Here is a 20,210-nt window from a genome sequence, read left to right as displayed (position 1 = left end):
ATCTTCCTCAAGGACTGAGGCCCCAAAGGATGTGAAAAGAGATCCAAGCCCCTCAGTTGTTCACTTCCATATTAAATTCCACAAATACTTCAGCGGTGTTCAAGGCCAGGTTGGCCAGAGCCTTGGGTGACATGGTTTAGTGTGAGGTGTCCCTGCCCATGGCAGGGGGGTTGGAACTGGATGATCTTAAGGTCCTTTCCAACCCCAACCATTCTATGATTCTATGTTGTCCTCAGGGCAGCTCTGAATCACACAAACTGCCAGCTGAGCTGCTCTCAGAGGAGGGCAGCAGAGTCCCCCAGATGCCAGTGCATCCTGCCATAAAGACCAAGATACGAAGTTTTGTCTTTTCATGTTGGAGGCCTCAGGAACACCCCAACTGTTCCCAACAGCTCCAGCAACTGTGTCACCTGAACCATTTTTGTCCCCTGCTATGTGTAGAGATGAGGGCTCAGGCACTGAGCTCTCTCATGAGGTGCTGATGCTTCTTGTACCAGGTCTGGATCTCATGCTGGTATAACCATCATGCTGCCTTTTCTGCTTTGCCATCCTACCCACCCAGAGCAAGTCATTCATGGTAGGGGGACTCCAGGGCCAGGGAGCTGCAGCACATCCAGGGATTAAGAGATTTCCTGCAGGAAGGATCTTGGTAAGGCCAAGTGCTCCAGGACCATCCTTCCCCCTTGCAGTTATACCCATTCTCCTAACGCATAGTGTGGCAACCTCTCAGTTGCATGGCCAGATGTGATAGCTTACTCCCACCAGATGTGTGCCCATGTCCTTCTGCATATCATGGGATCCAATACAGAGCAGATTCTACCCAGAGACTAGCAGAATTCAGATCTCCATAGGTCTTTTTGTCAGAAAGGAATCAGGACTAGAGGAAGCCCTACATACCAGAGCCTACAGCACAGTTAAAACTGGATGTCACTGGTGTGACCTCCTCTTGCTGTAAAACTGAGTCTCACATTTTAAACAAAGATCTCCCCACCACTGAAAGCAATCCTCAGGACAGCACCAGAAAACCCACATTAGACAGATACCAGGCAGTGAAAAAAGACCCTCCCCTCGTCTGCACTCAGCCACACAGAAAGGAGAAACCTACAGTTTTCACAAACTGATCCCTGCTGCCAATGCTAAACAAGCGTCAAAGATACAGGCACGTAGACTAGCACAAGGGAAAGCTGGCTGTTACAAGACCTAGCTCTTCACCTAATTTCACTGGAGACTCTGCTGCCTGCTTGCTGGAAAGAGATGTGATAAAAGCCCACAGAGCCTCTCAAAGGAGCCTGAGTCTTACCTGCATGGATCAGACCTGAGCTTCCTCTCCACAGTGTCACAGCTGGCTAAGGGATGGGGTCAGGACCATGCTTATGAAGTTGGATCTGGGTGGTGAGACAGGGCCATGGCTTGCCTTAAGCTAACAGGTTTAGATGGGCTCTTAGGCACAAGTTCTGCCCTGTGAGGGTGCTGAGGCGCTGGCACAGGGTGCCCAGAGAAGCTGTGGCTGCCCCATCCCTGGCAGTGTTCAAGGCCAGGTTGGACAGAGGGGCTTGGAGCAAGCTGCTCCAGTGGAAGCTGTCCCTGTCTGTAGCAGGGGTTGGAACTGGATGAGTTTTAAGGTCCCTTCTAACCCAAACCATTCTATGATTCAGGCTCAGAGCAGCAACTTGAAAGCAGAAGAGGGACTGAGACCTCATAGAGACAGAGGCAAGGAGTTCCCTGGCTTGGTGGATGCTTAAGGACAAAGGCAAGGAGCAGCGTTTCCCAGGATGGCGTGCAGGAAAGAGCAGTGACATCTCCCCAGCACTGCTGGAGAAGCAAGTAAAAAACCAAAGTGAACACATGGGAAGAGCCTCAGGGAGCCAGTGGCAGGGTGGAAGTCCCCAGCATCCGAACCACAGCTGGAAGAGATGGCAAACTCATCCAGGGACAGTGAGGAGGTACAGAGATACATCCACTGGCAGCCAGGCAGAGCACGGACCAGGAGTTCCACCAACCTAAGAAGCTAGGAGCTTCCCTAAGGAAGAGAGAGCTGTGCAGCCCCCAAGAGGCACAGGTTTTATGGCCTTTGTGGAAAATTCCATCCCTGCTTAATCTCCTGGGGCTCCTGTAAGGTTGTGGCTTGGGGAAAGGGACCAAACAGGAAAGAATTAGAGGTAAAATGCCTCTCTTTTGGCCGCCCCCATGGCTGTGCCAGGAGTTAGCAGCAGCGGCTCGGAGCAGCCAGCCCTGCCTCCCCCTGCTCCTGCCGCCTCTATAAACACTCAGAGCTTACTCAGAAGATTAGAAAGGAACAGGGCAAAAGACAACAGAGTCTCTTTTGTAACGAGGAAGGATTATGGCATCAAGTGACCGGCTGCAGCTCCCAAGTGGGTTTCAGGCTCCTTAACACACCGTGTCTGTCAGGTTCAATCCCCCCTATGAGCCAAGGGGGCATGAGGAGGTGGGACGTGGCGTGGGCCACAAAGGACCCAGCGAGGACATGTGTGGGACCAAACCTCCACAGGCTCCAGTGCAGCTCAAGAGCCCATGACTGTGAGTATTTTGTCCTTCTGAGAGCAGGTAGATTCCTTCAAGGTCTATCCTTCTGCCTACCCATGACCTCCTCTTGCTTCATCTGCTTGTTCCCCATCTCTGCTCATGTCTATTTGCTGTCTTATGTGGTGGGTAACGCACCTGATGCAGGCTTGTTGTTGAAGGATTCCCATTGTCTAATTAGTGTCAGTTGACCTTCAGGAGCAATGGTTAGTCCAGACAGATCAGGCAGTGGCAGGCAGCAGCTCCCTGGGGTACTGGTACCACACAGGGGATGGCTCTTGATGGTGCTTCCTCCCCACAGCTTGCTGGTGTGGCAGTGCTGGTGCTGCAGTGAGTCACATCCCATCACGTACCTCAACCCCAAATGGTGCTTTGAGTGTGCCAGTGGCATTCCAGGGCAGTCCCACAGAGACAGGCAGGCAGGGGAGTGCCTTAACCATTCAGAGCAGGAGGAAAAAGCACTGGGAAAAGCCCCATATCCCATACTGGAGCAGAACAGCAGAGAGGTGGGTGACATCCATTATTTACATGGACAGGAGCTGAAGTTTTCCATGTTTGGTAAAAAGTGAATCTGTATTTGACTTACGCAATGAAGAGTCTCCCTGAGCACTTCCAAGACCCAAAGTGTTGAGGGAAGAGCCAGCATTCTTTAAGCATATACATACGTGCAATCTCTAGGTCTAAGCCCCATGCTCTGGCCAGAAATATGTATGGAAACAAGGCAGGGCAGGTACCAGCTCTACTCTTCCGATATAACCATGAGAGGGGACTTGGGGGGAGTTAAGACAGGGAATCCCAAAGGAGGAGCAGCACCAAAAAGCCAAAGGCGGGACAAAGATGCTATTTGATATAGGCTTTGCTGGCTTATTTCACAGCACCAGCTCACTGGGACCTGAGTTTCCCCCCTGCTAAGTGTAGGTCTTTCTCTAAGATGCTTAAACAAGGAGCATGGACACAAACTTACTTGCCTTCAACTGTTCCTACAGAGCAGTAAGGTCTGGTTTGTCCCTTATAGTGCTTCTTTGTCTCCACCATTCAGGTCCCATAACTATTAACATTATTGCTTCTGTTAAATAGCAATGTCTGCGTAACATCCTGGTAACCTATTAAGATAATAGAAATTCCAATAGAGATACCAATAGTTTCACACTGGATAATTATTTCTAAACCAAGGGATCATTCACCTCCCTGCCTGGCATGGATTAAACTGGTGATTTATATTAACTGGTCTGATTATTAATTGCTGATAAAGAATTATTTGGCTACTCTCCTGGTGTAATGGTTGGACTTGATCTTAAAGCTCTTTTCCAGCCTAGTTGATTCTATGACTCTATTCTATTTATCTAAGGTTAAACTAGAAGTGAAATGGGGATGCTACAATGGGGATTGGGAAGCATTTCACAAGCCTGAATGCCTTTTTTCATCCACTGTGATTTACTGCACAAAGGATGGTTGAAGGAAAAGGGGGGTGAAGCTCCTGGAACCTGTGGCCAAACTCCATCTTTCAGCTCTCTAACAGGGAGAGCTGTTCTGCCTGTGGGAATGGGACCAGCATAGTTCAGGTATGGCCCTCAGCCTATATTTAGCAGCTATACTTGTTGGGCAAGAACTACAAAACCTATCAGATCTCCAGGGGTACCTTCATCTGAAGCAGTACCAAGAAATCTCTCCTTTATGGATTTTTTGCTTTCATTTGGTGTTTTTTTCTGGGGGTGATTTTTTTTCCCCAACAAGTAGAGTTACAGAAACAACGTATTTGAAGCAAATACTTTAAGAAAAATAAATAAATGGGGTAAGAGACGTTGGAGTTTGTGATGCTGAGAATTAATCTTAAACAACTGTGGGGGTGGGATCTGTGGGAGGGAGTTACGTGTGGGCTTTGTCCCCTCCAACCTCCCACCCCCACTTGAATGCTGACCATCAAACACTAGGAACCAAGGAATCCACGAGAAAGTATATTCTCCATCACTATATCCAGTTCACATGCAGCTCAAAGACAAGGAAAATGATGGCAAGCTCATCAAATCCATCACATACCATAAGGTTCCTCCTGATTCTCTATGTCACTGACTTTATCTTACCTGTCTTTTGATCCTAACTTGTTTCTTCCTTCCTTCGATCTGGTTTGCTTGCCAGTGTCCCTGTCTCCTCCCTCTATGCAAACTTGCTGGCAGCTTCATCATCTGCTCACTCTGTGTCCACTAGGATCTGTGATGACAGTGACATACACCAACCGTGTGGCTGACGCCCGCCTAGGCACCTTCTCACAGCTCCTGCTCCAATGGAAAGGAAGTATCTACAAACTGCTCTACTCAGAGTTCCTTATCTTCATCTCTCTCTACTTCACCATCAGTCTTGTCTACAGGTAAACCTCCTTGTACATTAACACTAACACAATCCCTCACTCTCAGCTTGTCCTGGAGTAGGACAACTGAGCAGTGCAGGGCTGGGATAGTGATGCTGCTGAAGAAGAGCTGGCCAGCCACTCACCAACCCCATGTACAGGAGCAAAGGTCCTTCCTCATGGCTCCAATGCTGCTTAGCAGCTGATAAATCTCCTTTTTCTGTCCTGGGAAGTAACACAGTTTCTCTTCTCTGGGATTAAGAGGTGCATTTGATGGTTACCTACAGAATGAGAATGTGTAGATCAATGGAGACCATGATTGAACTGGTCCTGGAGATGGCCCACAGCCAGGAGCTTTAGGCAAGAGTTTCCCTTGTTACACAACAGGCAATGCCTTGGGTACATTTCTGAGAGCTGACATCAGCCCTGGGACCACAGATCTGTAATGAGGCAACTGTGGCCACTCTGATTTTCATAGAATCCCAGACTGGTTTGAGTTGGAAGGGACCTTCAAGCTCATCCAGTTCCAACCCCTGCCACGGGCAGGGACACCTTCCACTGGAGCAGCTTGCTCCAAGCCCCTGTGTCCAACCTGGCCTTGAGCACTGTCAGGGATGGGGCAGCCACAGCTTCTCTGGGCACCCTGTGCCAGCGCCTCAGCACCCTCACAGGGAAGAGCTTCTGCCTAAGAGCTCATCCCAGTCTCCCCTCTGGCAGGTTCAAGCCATTCCCCTTGGCCTGTCCCTACAGGCCCTTGTAAAAGAAAATCTGATGAGGAAAGAGGGAGCTCTGTGCTGATCACAAATGCAGCACAGAAGCAGGGAAGTGGCTCTAAGAAAAAGACAGGAGCTCACGTAAGAGCAGAGCTTGGGCTCACATTTTGTGGGGTATTAAGTGAACTGCAGTGCACACCCAAGCTCTGTGTCAAACCCTTGGTACGACACAGCACTGAGTATGAAAAAAGTGGTAGTCCCTGACATCAACCTGCATCACTTACACCTGTCAGTGACCATTCTGGCTCCTTTGGACTGGTCAGCAGGGTATTTTGGGAGGTGGGCTCATGAGCAGCGTTCACTCACAGCATCCTCATGGCATGGCATGACAGTGTTCTGACTACACATCCTTGGCTTCCTTTGCCAGGCTCCTATACCTCAGCAGGCCCAACAAGGCATAGACTCTTCTTTGAGAATGATGCTTCTGTTTCTTCCTTTTAGGCTGATCCTGAATGAGAGCCAAAGGCTGATGTTTGAGAAGCTGGCGCTCTACTGCAACAGCTATGCTGAGCTAATCCCTGTGTCCTTTGTGCTGGGTAAGGAGCTCTGTCTGCGAACAGACAGGGAGGGGAAAGAGGCAGCATTTCTTCTCCCTGGTTTGCTATAGCTCTGCAGGCAGGCAAGATTCACTCAGCAGATCCCTCCCTCTGCCTTTGCAAACCTCCCCAAGCATCATTTCATGTCACAACTATGGGGTATGCTCCCAGTACACAGCTTGCACTGGCCAGATGTGCTGACATGGTCCAGGCTCTGCCAGGAGGGCAGGCACTAAGTAGCACCAAATAAACCATGAAATCCAGACTCTGACTTCAGCCTGGAGATCTGAATTGCACAGAATCAGAGAATGGTTTGGGTTAGAAAGGACCTTAAAGCTCACCCAGTTCCAACCCCTGCCACAGGCAGGGACATCTTCCACTAGACCAGGTTGCTCCAAGCCCTGTCCAACTTGCCGTTGAACACGGTCACGGATGGGGGAGCCTCAGCTTCTCTGGGTAACCTGTGCCAGTATCCCACCACCATCATGCCTGCATCCATCCCTGTATGAGCAGCACCAGACATCCTATACACAAGCACTGACATCTCCCACCCCTTCAGAACAGCTAACGTGTTCAGCTCACCTCTAGGTTTCTACGTGGCTCTGGTGGTGTCCCGCTGGTGGGCTCAGTATGAGAGCATCCCATGGCCTGACCGGATCATGAACTTGGTTTCCTGCAATGTGGATGGGGAGGATGAGTATGGGCGGCTCCTGCGTCGCACCCTCATGCGCTACAGCAACCTGTGCAGTGTCCTGATCCTGCGCTCAGTCAGCACCGCTGTCTACAAGCGCTTCCCCAGCATGGAGCACGTGGTGAGGGCAGGTCAGTGCTGGTCCTGCCTTCTGCACCACACAGCAACACCTTGGTGCTGGTTTGGGGGCAAAGAGCCTTGGAAAGGGCTTCATGACTTCCAGACTGGAGATAGGATAGTGCTGCACTGCGCTCAGCTGATGTCTGCAGTGATGCTCACTCTGCTCTACTGAAATGATCAATGGTTGATGTTTCCCTATTTCACAGCATGCTCCTAAGAGTGGCTGGAAGGTTTGTTTGAAATATGAAGTGTCTCTATCCAAGCTTTTATATGTAAGAAGAGTGCCAAGTTCCTGTTTGTCAATGTAGATATGCTGCAGGTCACAGAGTAGCCCCGGCTGGTCAGATTAGGATAACGTGGTGCAGCAACTTCACTAGGAGCTGCTCACCCTGCTCTGGAAGCAGGAAGAGAAGAGCTCTCTGTAGTAAATGACCCTGTGCACAGATCTACAGCAGCGCACAAGCAGACCTTACCAAGTGGAATGTTCATCCTCCCTCAGGGCAACAGTTTTCCACTGGGCAGGTAGGAATTGGAGCCTCGGACCTCAAGTGCTGGGCTCCCTGAATCCTCTCTGAAGATGCTTCTCAAGATACGACATTTCCCTCCCGAAAGGGAGATGTCAATTAGAACCCTACTCAACTGGTTTCCCTTTGCAATTCAGAGAGAGAAACAGGCACTTTTAGGACACAAGTTACCCCATTCTCAACAAACATCTATGTACACTAAGCAATTGCACCCTCAGCAGTACTTTATCTCCCTGTTGACTGTGATCTGGTCAGATGTGCTGTAGACTTCTGAAATGAAATGAGATAAAGCCTGCCCCTCACACTTCTATAACTCAAGGTTTTAACAAGATTCATCCTCTTCTATGTGTCTCCCAAAAGCTGAGTGCTTGAGTATTCCCTGTTATTTTTAAGGAGAGCCAAGGTGACCACCTGAGATTTAGATGTTTTTGTTTCAGACCGGATCCGTTTCTTTCTGCCCTTTACAGCCATCCTTCTCCCATCTACTCTTTTCCATCCAGGCCTCATGACACCAGAAGAGCACAAGAAGTTTGAGAGCTTGAATTCCCCACACAACAAGTTTTGGATCCCGTGTGTGTGGTTCTCCAACCTGGCTGTGAAGGCAAGGAATGAGGGGAGGATCCGGGACAGCGTGCTGCTCCAAGGCATCCTGAATGTGAGTGCCAGGCAACAGGCAGCTATCTGGGATCCTCACCTGGGACCCTCTGTGGAACTGCAGGGATTTCCAGAGTCAGGCAAGGAATAGGAATGGTAAGGTAGGACAGTGAGCCAAGCCTGCCCCTAAGGATATTACACTGGAGGTCTCTAGGATACAGATGGAAAGCCACAAGGAAGCACGTATCTGGAAGAGACCAGGAGAGGTCAAAAACATCCCCCAAAACAAGGTCTGTTTGGAAAACTTCACTATTGAAAACTCTTGGATAGTCCTGGGATGCTCCACATAGTGTGGGCGTGCTCCACAAGACTTGGCAACCACCCCTGCACAGCCTTAGAGGAAAAGGGTCCAGAGGAGATCATCCTGCCTGGTATTCATGTGCAAAGAAGGCCACATTCTTTCTGTTACCTGGAGTGAGATGTCTCCCTCTGGGCTACTTATCCAGACTCACTGTGTAGTCAGGAGAGAGAAATGGACACTCCTGAGTTATTCTTTGCCTAACCTGTTGGCTGCTCATTTTGGGAGGAGATAATCTCTGCTATGAGTTCCTCCAGGGCAGGTCTGAGACCCTCCTGGTGCTCTGCTGGGGTGAGGCTGAGCCCCAACTTCCAGAGGAGGTATGAGTAGGAGGGAATGGGCTGGAGCAATGGAGGGCAGTGAAGCTGGAGATGCTGAGTGTCCCCAGCAAGGAGATGACAGGCTCTTCCTTTTCCACACTGCAGGAGCTCAACACCTTGCGCAGCCAGTGTGGGCGACTCTATGGGTATGACTGGATCAGCATCCCCTTGGTCTACACTCAGGTGAGAAGGGATCCCCACACCTATTGTAGAATCGTAGAATCAAACAGGTTGGAAAAGACCCTTAAGGTCATCACATCCAGCCATTACCCCAGGACTGCCAAAACCATCACTAAACCATATCACATATCATTGCTCCACTGCCTGCTTGCACACACTGCCCCATTTACGCCCATACCTCACCCACACATGGACCATCCCCTACACACATTGGTGCTCTCACATATGTAACTCAGCAACACACACCTAGCCCTTATTTCCCTAACTTAAAGCAACCCACTGTCCAGGAGTACCCAACCATGATGTGTGCCACATGGGTGCATGGAAACCACAGATACACACAGACCCACTCCCTGCACCATGCTGCAGGGATCACATCCCTAAATCAGTTTCTTTCCACTCAGCAGAGCTGAGATGCATCTGCCAAGCAAAGCTGCTCCAAGCAGGCAGGGCAGCTCTGATGGAGTCATGCCACGTGTGTGAGCGCTGCGTGCATGTTCTCAGGTGTCTAATAGCTCCCTGGATGCCAACCCAGACAGACGCTTTGGCTCCTTTGTCAGATACGATCCAGCTGCTCAGATAACACTAATGCACTGCACAGTGAAATGGGAACAGCTTCCATTTACATGGTGCTGAAGGTTAAATAGGGAGCACGCTGGGAAACTATTTCTGTACAGGCCTTTGTTCTGCACATTAGGAGCAAAAAGCAATATCATAGCACATCTTTGCAGTACACAACCCATTCTTTTTATGGGTGTTCATCCACACTGTCATTCCACGCACTCTCTATCCTGCCCATCACCAACATCCCTGCAAGGAACTCCATGGCTAGCTTGAGAGTCTCGTGATGCTGGGTGGTTTTGTTTTGAGCCCTCTTTCTCATTGCATGTAGAGACCATGCAAAAGCCTCAGCTGCTTTTAATCTGAAAAGGGGAAGTTTCCAGTCCCGTGACTGCAGAGAAAAGCACAAAGCTCAGTGAAATCTGGGCATGCAAGCAAGTGAATACACAAAAGGTCCAGCTTGAGGACCAGGAAGGAAGGAGCAGCCCTGACAGTGTGGGATGAGCCACGAGGGGCTCGAGATAGCTTTCAGGAGAGGCAAGGACAAGAATGAAAAGAGTTCACAGCACCCCTTACCTCGGCAGCAGAACAACCAGGCAGCCATGTGTCAGTCATTTCAGCTCTTTCCCTCCAGGATGTCACTTGCTTTCTTTCTGTGATGCCTACACAGATGTCATTCCAAGGACAGGATGGAATGAAATACAGTGTATTTCATGTTACATATGTGTATTTCATATTTACATAGCAACGTAACAGCCAAAGGGCAAAGAGCATATTTAAAGTCAAAATGCATCTTCCTGCAGAAAGCAGAGGAGAAGCCTGTCATAAGCAGATGCTCTTTAAGGTTCTCTCCAACCCAAACCAGTCTGATGCTATGATCACTGAATCCAAGGCTTTCAAAAGGCTACAGATCCAGGAGCAGCTTGTTGCTGTTTGGAGATGTGTGGGGTGGAACTGAAGAGAAAGGCTGGGAACACAAGCTCCTCTGGCATCTTTCCCAGGTGGTGACCGTGGCTGTTTACAGCTTCTTCCTGGCTTGTCTGATCGGGCGGCAGTTCCTGGATCCAGAAAAAGCATATCCTGGCCATGAACTAGATCTCTTTGTGCCCGTCTTTACGTTTCTGCAGTTCTTCTTCTATGCTGGCTGGTTAAAGGTAAGTCCAAGAAAACTACATCTGGAGCTCGAATCTGACCCAGCCTCCTGCTTTAAACCATCCCTTTTGGGAGGAACAGCATTGCTCTGTTCAAGGTACATCATGCTTGACTCTGACCAACAGGCCTTCTTCCAGTGGGGAAAGTGGTGGAGATGACCATGGTGACCTTTGCTATGTTCTCTCCATATGCAGGTAGCTGAGCAGCTCATCAACCCTTTTGGAGAGGATGATGATGACTTTGAAACCAACTGGCTCATCGACAGGAACCTGCAGGTAAAGTGAAGGCAGGGTCCTCTGATGACCCTCACCTGTAGAGGAACACCAAGGCAGGAGTGCACCTAAGGCTTCAGCAAGCCCTATCAGTGCAAAGTTCTGCAACACCTTCACTATCCACTTCCCATGCCTTCAATGGGTGGAGAAGCAGTGCCCATTACTCTTGTGCTTTCCTGAGGTGGCTGCATGTTAAGAAGGGGCCTAGGATTTCCAAACGGAGATGTCAAGGAGAGCAGGAGAGTGTAAAGCTTCCCAACAAATATGAGGGTGATGGGGGACAGCTCAGTGTTTCCCCTCAGCAGGAGAAGAGAAGGCTCCTTAAGGGGAGACCTTAGAGCAGCTCCAGTGCCTAAAGGGGCTGCAGGAAACATGGAGAGGTGCTTGGGACAAGGGCCTGTAGGGACAGGCCAAGGAGAATGGCTTTAACCTGCCGGAGGGGAGACTGAGCTGAGCTCTTAGGCAGAAGCTCTTCCCTGTGAGGGTGCTGGGGCGCTGGCACAAGGTGCCCAGAGAAGCTGTGGCTGCCCCATCCCTGGCAGTGCTCAAGGCCAGGTTGGACACAGGGGCTTGGAGCAAGCTGCTCCAGTGGAAGGTGTCCCTCCCCGTGGCAGGGGTTGGGACTGGATGAGTTTGAAGGTCCCTTCCAACACAAACCATTCCCTGATTCTATGTGTAATGCTGCTTACCCCATTATGACACTTCTGCTGTCCCCTGCAGGTCTCCCTTATGGCTGTGGACGAGATGCACCAGGATTTACCCATTCTGGAGAAGGACCTATACTGGAATGAGCCTGATCCCCAGCCCCCCTACACTGCAGCCACTGCTGAGTACAAGCGCCCATCATTCCTTGGCTCAACTTTTGATATCAGGTGAGCACAGCCACGGGGTGTCAGAACATTCTGCCTTTACACCTTAGAGCAGATCTTGTGAAGGAGAGTAAGAGCAAGCAATAGTATTTTCCTCCATAGTCTGTGAAATCTCACCCTAAGAGACTTTTAGGCTTGTCCAAAGACAATAGCCAACATCCTCCACTTATAAGGATGCCTCTGACCTCTTTTCCATACTCTCTACCATGAGCATCCCTATTGTGGGGGGCCTGACACACATCTAGTAACAGCACAGGAAAGAGATGCTTGCCACTGGCGCTGCATGCAGCCTCTCCCCCAAAACCCATCTCTTTTTGTGGCAACCTAACAGCCTGTTCTGCCTCTCCCCAGCATGCAGAAAGAAGAGATGGAATTCCAGCCCCTGGAGCAAATTAAAGAGAATGAGGAGGCCAACCACTCCACACCATTACTGGGGCACCTGGGCCGCCTTCTCGGTGTGCAGTCACCCAGCTTCTCCAGGTCCTCTTCCCGGATGAACCTGCTGCGCAGGAGAGAACCCACATCCCCTTTCTCCCATTACACATACCAGGACATGGGCAAGGCTGGAAGCCCTTGCGGCATCAATCAGCCAAGAGGAGACTCCAGCTCACAGGAACAGTGGGACAGTGAAGATGGAAAACTAAGAGAGTTTGATGCCTTCATGACAACCCCATTCTATGAGAGACCTGGTTTCTACAGCGCTCCACAGACACCCATCAGCTCTATCCCTATGATTTTCCCTTCTAGACGCCAAGGTCGCAAGAAGCCTCCTGCACTCTCCAGCATTGCTGCGTGCTCGACTTCTCTTAGGGATGTTGTCAGTACCTCCCCTTCCAGAGTCAGTGATGTGTATAAGAGCCAAAGCTCCATTGGCTCGGGTGCAAAGGAAACATTTATTTGGCCAACAGACCGAAGCAAAGGTTCTGACTCACTGGTTGTAACAGCAGAAGAAAAGAGCAACCCTTACGGTAAAGGCAAAGAAGGCATCACCACAGGAAGCCCAGGAGCTCAGTCCACAGCATCGGATAGCCCTAAGTTCCCCTTCTTGGCAGAGTCCCCAGACTATGAGAAGCAGGGTAGCTTCAAGAGCCTGAAGAGCTTGAAATCTTCCCACCCTCCCTGGCTATCACTGGAGAGCACAGCATCACCTACTCCCAATTCTGAGCACTTTCACACCCCCAGTAACAAAACCCCTGGAGGCAGCACCTCTTTCTGCTTCTCCTTCACCCCTGTAACATCCCCAGTGCTGCAGAGGTCCCACATGGGGAATATGGGTCCTGATGCTCGCAGCCTAAGTTTAGAAGATGCAGCCAGTGCTGCAGACCAGCAGCCAGCAGAGGTTTCCAGGAACACAAGAGACACTGGAAATGGAAGCACTAATGCTCCCCCTACAAAAGAGACAAGACGAGCTGAAAGTCCATCCCCCAATGACTCTGGCATCTCTCTAGCTGAAGGTGACTATGTGGGGCTGATGGAGGTGATCATGGAGACCAGTGAAAGCACATGTGAAGAGCAGATGGACCAGTACAGCTAGAGAGCAAGAGGCACAGTTCTGTTGAGATACTGCAGTATCTTTACACTTGGCCACACTGGCACTCACCCAAACAGGGCAACACAGCCAAACCACCTACTGCTGGAACATAGAGCTAAAGCCCAGCACTAAAGACTCACTGCTACTGGCATCAGGTACAGTAGCAGACACAACTTCAGTGCTGTACCAATAAAACCACCAAAAACCCCTCTACATCTGTAGCAGAAGACCTTTGAGTACAAAGTATTGCAGGTACGCAACAGCAGAGCAGTGTCTCAGCAGGTACCAGCCTGAAGAACCTGGAGTGCAAGTGTAGCTCAAAACAGAGTATTAATAAGGACATCTCCCCCTCCTCACCACAGCAAGAATTGGAATGTGAGCTTTATGTTAGTGTGTCACAACACCCATTACAAGTCTCAGGCATGACTTGCACTACTGACAAGATACTCCAGGGAAACAGACTGAAGCAAGACTCACCATTTGTGAGGCAGACTCACAGGGCCTTGATGTCATTCCCAGCAGTGTTTTCCAGTTCTGGAAAAGTAAGGCAAGGCAAGTGTCTACCAGACCAGATGGCTGCAGGCAACAGGATTTGCCCTACACATTGCTTCCTTTTCCACATCACATCTGCCACTGATTTGACAATGCTCAGAGAAGAAGTTGTTTGGACGGCAGCAGAAAGCATACAGCTTTGGGGTTTTACCGTCCTCCTTAACAAAATAAAAGCAAGGCTGAAGCCCATGACCATCTGCTTCATTTCCTCATTTTAGTTTCCATGCAACAATAGGAGTTAAGAATAGAAAAACCGAAATTTTTCTACTTCTGTCTTCAGAAACAGCTGAAAGCATCCCATTTCACAGGGGGCATGTGACAAACTCACTTCCCACATCCCTCCCCAACATCTGCCCACTCACTGCCTTCCCAGTACTGCCAGACCCTGGCACAAACACCACCACCTCCTGCTGCAACTGCTGATATCGTCAGCAAGGCAGTTCCTCCAACACTGCTGTTCCAGTTCAGCCTGGTGCCAGCAGAGCTCAAATCTGGATTCACAGGACATTTTCTCCACTCAGAAGCATAGCACCATTTGTTAGGCAGGCACAATGCCAAGTGAGGCACCAACACCCTCCTCCCCCCTTCAGTTACTTTATCTAAATTCACAGGGACAAGCTCAGGAAGGCCAGATTTTCAAGCTTTCCTTGTGCTTTATGGCAACAGCTTTGAATAAAGCATTTAGATCACTTTCATCACCAAGAAACTCCTGCAGTGGGTCCCACTAGATTGGAAATCCAGTTATTTTTGTAAGAGCACAAAGCAAGTAAAACCTGATCCCTCTAATAAGAGGTAAGAAAATAAGTAGGAAGGAATGTATTATTCCGTCCCTGCTCCATCCCTGGCAGTATTCATGACCAGGTCAGAAAGAGCTTTGGACAATATGGTCTAGGGTGAGGTATCCCTGCCTGTGGCAGGGAGTTGAAACTAGATGATGACAAGATCCTTCCCAGCTTTAACTGCTCCATGATTTTGATTCCTTCATGACCAGCTTAAGCTAACTGTCACAAAAGAAACTACAGAGCACAATCCCACGAGTGAAGGCCTCTTGCTACCAAGAGAAACAGCAAAATCCAACTTGAACCAAGTCACTTTATTGGATGGAGGGCAATACACAAAACACAAGAGAAAAGAGGGGTGATATTTGGTACAGAGTATAAGAACTGTTTATCTAGACAGTTGGAAATGCATGCACAGCTGGACAGTGGAGTCCCACGGAAACCCAAAGGGCAGCTCTTGCCATGACTTCAACTGTCATGGTCACTGTCCCCAAGGGTATGCTTGTCAAAGAGGTACTCCGCCATGCCATACTTTGGTGCCCCCATCTTCCTCAGATTGGTCACATGGTCACCCAGCTCCTTGATGGCTTTGACCTGCTCATCCAGGTAATGAGTCTCAATGAAGTCACACAACTGAAAGGGAGAGAAAAAGAGTTGGAATGTAGCCCTGGGAACAGCTTATCCTGCTGCAGCAGGATCTGAAATCCTACCCATCCTCTCTACAGACACAGAATGGCAATTTGAAAGCTGCAGCCTTTAGTTGTACCTTGGCAATGCCAGAACAAGACCAAACCAAGTGTGCAGGCTCAGCCAGCACGTTTGCTCCAGAACTCTGCAGTACATCAGCTCAGGAAGCCTCCCCATGGGAGGCAATAGCAAAGTCACTAAACGGATTTAGAAACTCCCACTGCACAGCACTTGAATTCGTCACATGAGGATTTACATATATATAGAATGGTTCAGCTATGTTATTTCTTTTTTAAAAGTCCCTAAAAACTTAGGCAGGACACTCCTACGAGTACTATGACAAATCCCTTCCTGATACTAAGAAGCCTCAATCCAGGCTTGCCAGTAACTTTCATCTGTGAAGAAAGCTGTGTTTTCAGGTACTGTGTTCTGAAGTGTCAGGGCTTTTAACATTTGGAAGAAGCAGCTCCAAAATTTGATGACAAAAAAGCCTTATGACAGAAAGCCTTTATAGGCATCCACTGGTTTAAAGCCAGAACTCATCCCCCACAAAAGCAAGACTTTTTCTGTAGAGCTTTATGTATTTCTCCTCTTCAAGATGCTGTTCATATAAGAGCTCTCTGTTCTGTGAGCAACAGAGGGGCTTGCACAAAGCCATGCACCTACTGTTCTGTAAGGTGGGCCCAGGCACCCTAACACACTGCAAGCAGTCCTTGAAGGAGATGGCAACAATCCTACACCAAATGGTTAAGGTACAAGCCAACACCTCAGCGTTTCCCTTTGGAAAGGCTATATCACCAGTTCACATACTTTTTCCATCTTCAGTAACATCAGGGAAACAAAACTTGCCACCATTCCCACACTATCAGACAAACAATTGCAGAGCTCCATTCTCAGCTCCAGCATCCACTTACGTGTGGATCATTCTTTTCAGTTGCCAGTTTGTGCAGCTCCAACAGTGACTGGTTCACATTCTTCTCCAGGTGCAGGGCACATTCCATTGCAGTCAGTCCATTCTCCCAGTCATCGCGATCTGGCTTCTAGAAGGGGAAAGCACATGACCATAATTTCTCTTAAGTACCCACAGACCAGTAGGGAGGGAAGTCTTTCAGATCAGTCTCAAAGCCTGTTTAGAGCAAGTTCAGGCATTTAGGCATCTTCAAACATTTGGCAGGCACACAGTGCACACTCGGGAACAGGACTGCATGTCCCAGACCTGTTCCCATTCCCCAGGTTCTCTTCTTGTAAGCAAGACAGCTAACAGAGCTACTGCTTTCCTCCTCCTGTTAAAACCTAATGGCTTAAACATCTGCCTATGTAACTAGCCAGCAGCCACAGTCACAGAAAAAAAGCAGTTAAGACAGCAGGGCAGGCAAGTCTAACTTTCAGCTCAGAACTGCCTAGTAGTCTGGTGTTTCCAAGCACTCACTCACTAGTAAAGCAATGGAATCTTTCTCACGAGCCCATCACTTGCTTTGTTTGCTGTTTTCCCCATGAAGAGTTATGTTACACTAAACTGGCTTTACAACACTACTTGCTTTCTGCTGTTCCAAATTATTTCCTTAAAGTAATTCACAAAACCTTGCAGTGAGCTTAAGAAGCAATGGCAAACTTGACATTTTATGTTCCTATGACAAGGCAGTTGAGTTCTCTACAAAACAAGCATAGCTAACACCACTAAATCTAAGGTAGGTGAACCAGTTCTGTTCTAGTTACCCTCACCCCACAGCAAACCACCTAGGGCCAGGCATCCTCTTCTTACACGAGTACCTTCTATTGGCCAGTCAGCCAATTATCAACTTACTACCCATCTCTAGATTTTGGGCTGAGTGCCACACGGATCACAGCAATGCAGTATGTTTAGGTACAGTCAGCTGCTTCTGGGAGAGGACTCGCAGGGAAATTAATCCCCTTCTAGCATGGAGACAGGCAACAAGCCTAGTTCCACATTAGGACAACCCATAGCTCCACTCCTTACCTTGATGTCCTGCAAGAAGATGCGCCCGCCCCTCTGATTCTGCAGCTTCATCAGTTTCTCAGCATGCTCACGTTCCTCGTGGGACTGATGCAGGAAATACTTGGCAAAGTTTTTCAGAGCCACATCATCCCGGTCGAAGTAGTAGGACTGAAAAATAAGAATTCATACAGTCAAGCCCCCAGGCCTCACTCCAGCAACCACACAAAGTCAAATCCATACTGCAACTTCAGATCTGTCCCCTGTCAGCGCTGCTTTCAGGGTGGCTGGAGTCTAAGGCCAGCAGCAGCACTGACATCAAGGCAGGCTGGCAAAACTCTTCCTTTAGGGAAAGTTACATTCTCCTAACTAGGATTAAATTTTAACTTGTATGCCTACCATGAACACAAATAAATGTTCTTTCTGGTTCAGTTCTTAAGATACAAAAAAACCTCGCACCCCATAAGATTACTGTTCTGAGCATCAATCAAATGCCTTAGATACAGCAGACTTGAAAAGCCTTTTTCAAGAAGGAAGAATGTTCCTGCTCCTTTTGTTTGCCTGAGTTTGTTTACAATGATCACAAACTGATGCTCTGACTTGCAATACCAAACGTGACCGAGTTCAAGGTAATTGTGTAATAAAACTCCTGTGGTTCCCCAGGATTATGACGGATTAGAATATGAAGTACAATTCCTATTTTTTTTGGGGGGAACACATATAAAAGACAAAAAGAACTAAAATATACATTCAACAGCAAGTACAAGACTGCTTGATTTTTTTTTTTTTAAAGCCAAAACCCTGTAACAGCAGTTAGAAGACATCACACTGCTTGTTTGTTCTTTGGTCAGAGCCATTAGGCAGGGTTCAATCAGAAGCTTTGTATCGGATGCCAGTTATTTAACCAAGCTGCTGCAGAAATCTCTGCTCTTAAATCAGAAGCTTGCCTGGGAGGCTGGAGGAAACACACTGGGTACTTATGTACCACTATCATCCACCAACATAATTACATTCAACTCATGAGGTTCAGACCTTCATGGTAACAGAATCAAGCTGTGAAGCCCTACAACTCCATGCCAGAACATACTACCGTATCACCATAAAGTCTCAAGTTACCTAAACATCTAAAGCACCAGGATTGCTGCACAGATGTCAGACCTGCTGGTTACACCAAAGTTACTCATCTCTGCTATAGCTAAAATGAGAATCGCACACCATGTGAAGCATGTGAGCACAGAGCTAAGGAAGCCTCGTATTCCTACTGATTCATTTCAAAACACTATGGACTATGAAAAACCTCGCCTCAAGAGACAAGAACGCCTGTGGGAAAGGTGCCAATCGCTTCGTTACTCAACTCCTGCTATCCAGCCCAGCCCCAAGGGCAGCGCCGCTTGGAAGCTGCTGAGCTGTGCTGATAACGAGTCCGCCAAGGGCAACGGACGGAACGCGGTTAACGTGTAACTGCAGCCCGGCACCGAGATAAAGGCCTCACCTATAGGAAACAAGCGGCCGCCCCACCCCCAAGGCAGGCTAAGAACGCCCCTCAGGCGATGGGGGGAGGAGGAGCGTGGCTGCTCCTGCAGGCACCACCCGGCACTCGGAACCCCGCTCCCCGCCGGCCAACCGGGGCACCGTGCGAGATCCCAGGCTGCACCCTGGTGTAGAGCGGGCAGCGCCGGGGGTCTGCAGGCCCACAGCCGCAGCCTTTATCCCTTCCCTCATACCCGTCCCGTTCCCCAGGGAGGCCTCGCACTAAAGTTGCGATGTTCCTCCCCCCACCCCAACAGAGCCTAAGCACAAGGCGGGCTCGGTCCCCCGGGGGAGAGGCCGCATGGGGCCTGGCCTAAGCCTACCGCGCCGCTACCAGAGGCGCTCAAGTAGGCCTGAAGCCCCCCTCTTCCCATTAACCTCCCCTCTCCCTTTAACCCCACCCCGGCCGAGCTCCTCTCGGCCGATCCACTCACCATGCTAAGGTACACATAGGAAGCGTAGAGCTCCAGGTTGATCTGGCGGTTGATGGCGGCTTCGCAGTCCTGGTGGTAGTTCTGACGCACCTGAGAAGTGGGAGCTGCCATGGCGCTGCCTTTCGGTGGGGTGTGTGTCGGTGAAATCCGGCTGGGTGATGAAGGCGGTTAGCGGTGGCGGCGGGCCCGAGCGCGGCCGGTTCCGTCCAAGCACTGTTGAAGCAGGAACCCGCTCCGCTCTGCCTCACCGACGAGCTCTAAGGGCCTACCGCGCCGCGAGAACGCTTTTATACCGGCGCTGCCGTCATCCCGCACGGCCACGCTCCGCCCTCCCGCCTCTCTTCTGCTGGCCTAGCGTGACTCAGCACTTTCAGCGCCCGCCATCGCGGCCTCGGGGCAGGCCGGCGTCCCCAGCCTCCATCCCCCGCCGGTGTAGGCGACCCCCGTCTCGGCCTAAGCGTGGAGACCCGGGGTGTCTGTGCGCCAGAGCGCGGGGCTCGGTCCCCACCTGAGGGAGCAGGCCTCTCCCAGAGGTGCGCCCTGCGGCCATGTTGTGTGGGGTTGGCTGGTGGCCCTGGGGAGGAGTGCCATGGGTGCGAGCACCGCTGCAGGCACAAAGGCTGGTGGGAAAGCAGCGTTTCTTGCCTTCAGATAAGATGTTGGCCTGATGGGGAGGTTTGGCAGAGAAGGTTATAGTGAGTTCAAACAATGGTATACATCATCAGAGGGGCCTTAAAGCTCATACAGCTCCAACCCCTGCCATGGGCAGGGGCATCCTCCAGTACAGCAGGGTGCTCCAAGCTCCTGTGTCCAACTTGACCTTGAACATTGCCAGGGGTGGGGCAGCCACAGCTTCTCTGGGCACCCTGTGCCAGCGCCTCAGCCACAGTCACAGGGAAGAGCTTCTG

The 20,210-nt window shown here is 49.9% G+C and overlaps 2 protein-coding genes and 1 long non-coding RNA gene across 4 annotated transcripts; 1 reads left to right on the top strand and 2 right to left on the bottom strand.

Moving 5' to 3' along the window:
• Nucleotides 1-229: 229 nt before the first annotated feature.
• LOC133210955 (uncharacterized) lies at nucleotides 230-8,032 on the bottom strand. Of its 2 annotated transcripts, none has more exons than XR_009725057.1 (3): nucleotides 7,479-8,032; nucleotides 6,777-6,867; nucleotides 230-315 (listed from the first exon to the last, which is right to left on the bottom strand). It is a non-coding gene; the product is annotated as an uncharacterized LOC133210955 (long non-coding RNA). The 2 variants fall into 2 exon arrangements; XR_009725058.1 differs by lacking the exon at nucleotides 230-315 and adding an exon at nucleotides 5,189-6,106.
• Nucleotides 4,624-13,487, top strand: LOC133210954 (bestrophin-1-like). Its single transcript, XM_061350853.1, has 9 exons — nucleotides 4,624-4,906; nucleotides 6,100-6,194; nucleotides 6,783-7,016; nucleotides 8,030-8,184; nucleotides 8,907-8,984; nucleotides 10,544-10,696; nucleotides 10,889-10,969; nucleotides 11,687-11,838; nucleotides 12,187-13,487. The coding sequence occupies exons 1-9, from the start codon at nucleotides 4,698-4,700 to the stop codon at nucleotides 13,367-13,369; spliced, it is 2,340 nt and encodes a 779-aa protein (XP_061206837.1). The 5' UTR covers nucleotides 4,624-4,697; the 3' UTR covers nucleotides 13,370-13,487.
• Nucleotides 13,488-14,996: 1,509 nt separating this feature from the next.
• FTH1 (ferritin heavy chain 1) lies at nucleotides 14,997-19,575 on the bottom strand. Its single transcript, XM_061350851.1, has 4 exons — nucleotides 19,303-19,575; nucleotides 17,363-17,509; nucleotides 16,299-16,424; nucleotides 14,997-15,330 (listed from the first exon to the last, which is right to left on the bottom strand). Exons 1-4 carry the CDS (start codon nucleotides 19,411-19,413, stop codon nucleotides 15,166-15,168), a joined length of 549 nt encoding a protein of 182 aa, XP_061206835.1. The 5' UTR covers nucleotides 19,414-19,575; the 3' UTR covers nucleotides 14,997-15,165.
• Nucleotides 19,576-20,210: the final 635 nt, after the last annotated feature.

This window comes from Neopsephotus bourkii, unplaced genomic scaffold (assembly GCF_033783945.1).
Source record: "Neopsephotus bourkii isolate Nb327-2 ecotype Australia unplaced genomic scaffold, CSIRO-AGI_Nbou_v1 NB_542, whole genome shotgun sequence".
Taxonomy (NCBI): Eukaryota; Metazoa; Chordata; class Aves; order Psittaciformes; family Psittacidae; genus Neopsephotus; species Neopsephotus bourkii.
The sequence above is the reverse complement of the archived record's forward strand: the minus strand, read 5'-3'. Positions and strand labels throughout refer to the sequence as shown.

Coding starts and splice junctions, on each gene's coding strand:
- LOC133210954 (XM_061350853.1), top strand. CDS start 4,698: ATGCAAACTTGCTGGCAGCTTCATCATCTGCTCACTCTGTGTCCACTA. Junction 8,185..8,906: donor TGCTCCAAGGCATCCTGAAT/GTGAGTGCCAGG, acceptor TCCACACTGCAG/GAGCTCAACACCTTGCGCAG. Junction 10,970..11,686: donor TCATCGACAGGAACCTGCAG/GTAAAGTGAAGG, acceptor TGTCCCCTGCAG/GTCTCCCTTATGGCTGTGGA.
- FTH1 (XM_061350851.1), bottom strand. CDS start 19,413: ATGGCAGCTCCCACTTCTCAGGTGCGTCAGAACTACCACCAGGACTGC. Junction 17,510..19,302: donor CCTATGTGTACCTTAGCATG/GTGAGTGGATCG, acceptor CTTATTTTTCAG/TCCTACTACTTCGACCGGGA. Junction 16,425..17,362: donor TCTTCTTGCAGGACATCAAG/GTAAGGAGTGGA, acceptor TTCCCCTTCTAG/AAGCCAGATCGCGATGACTG.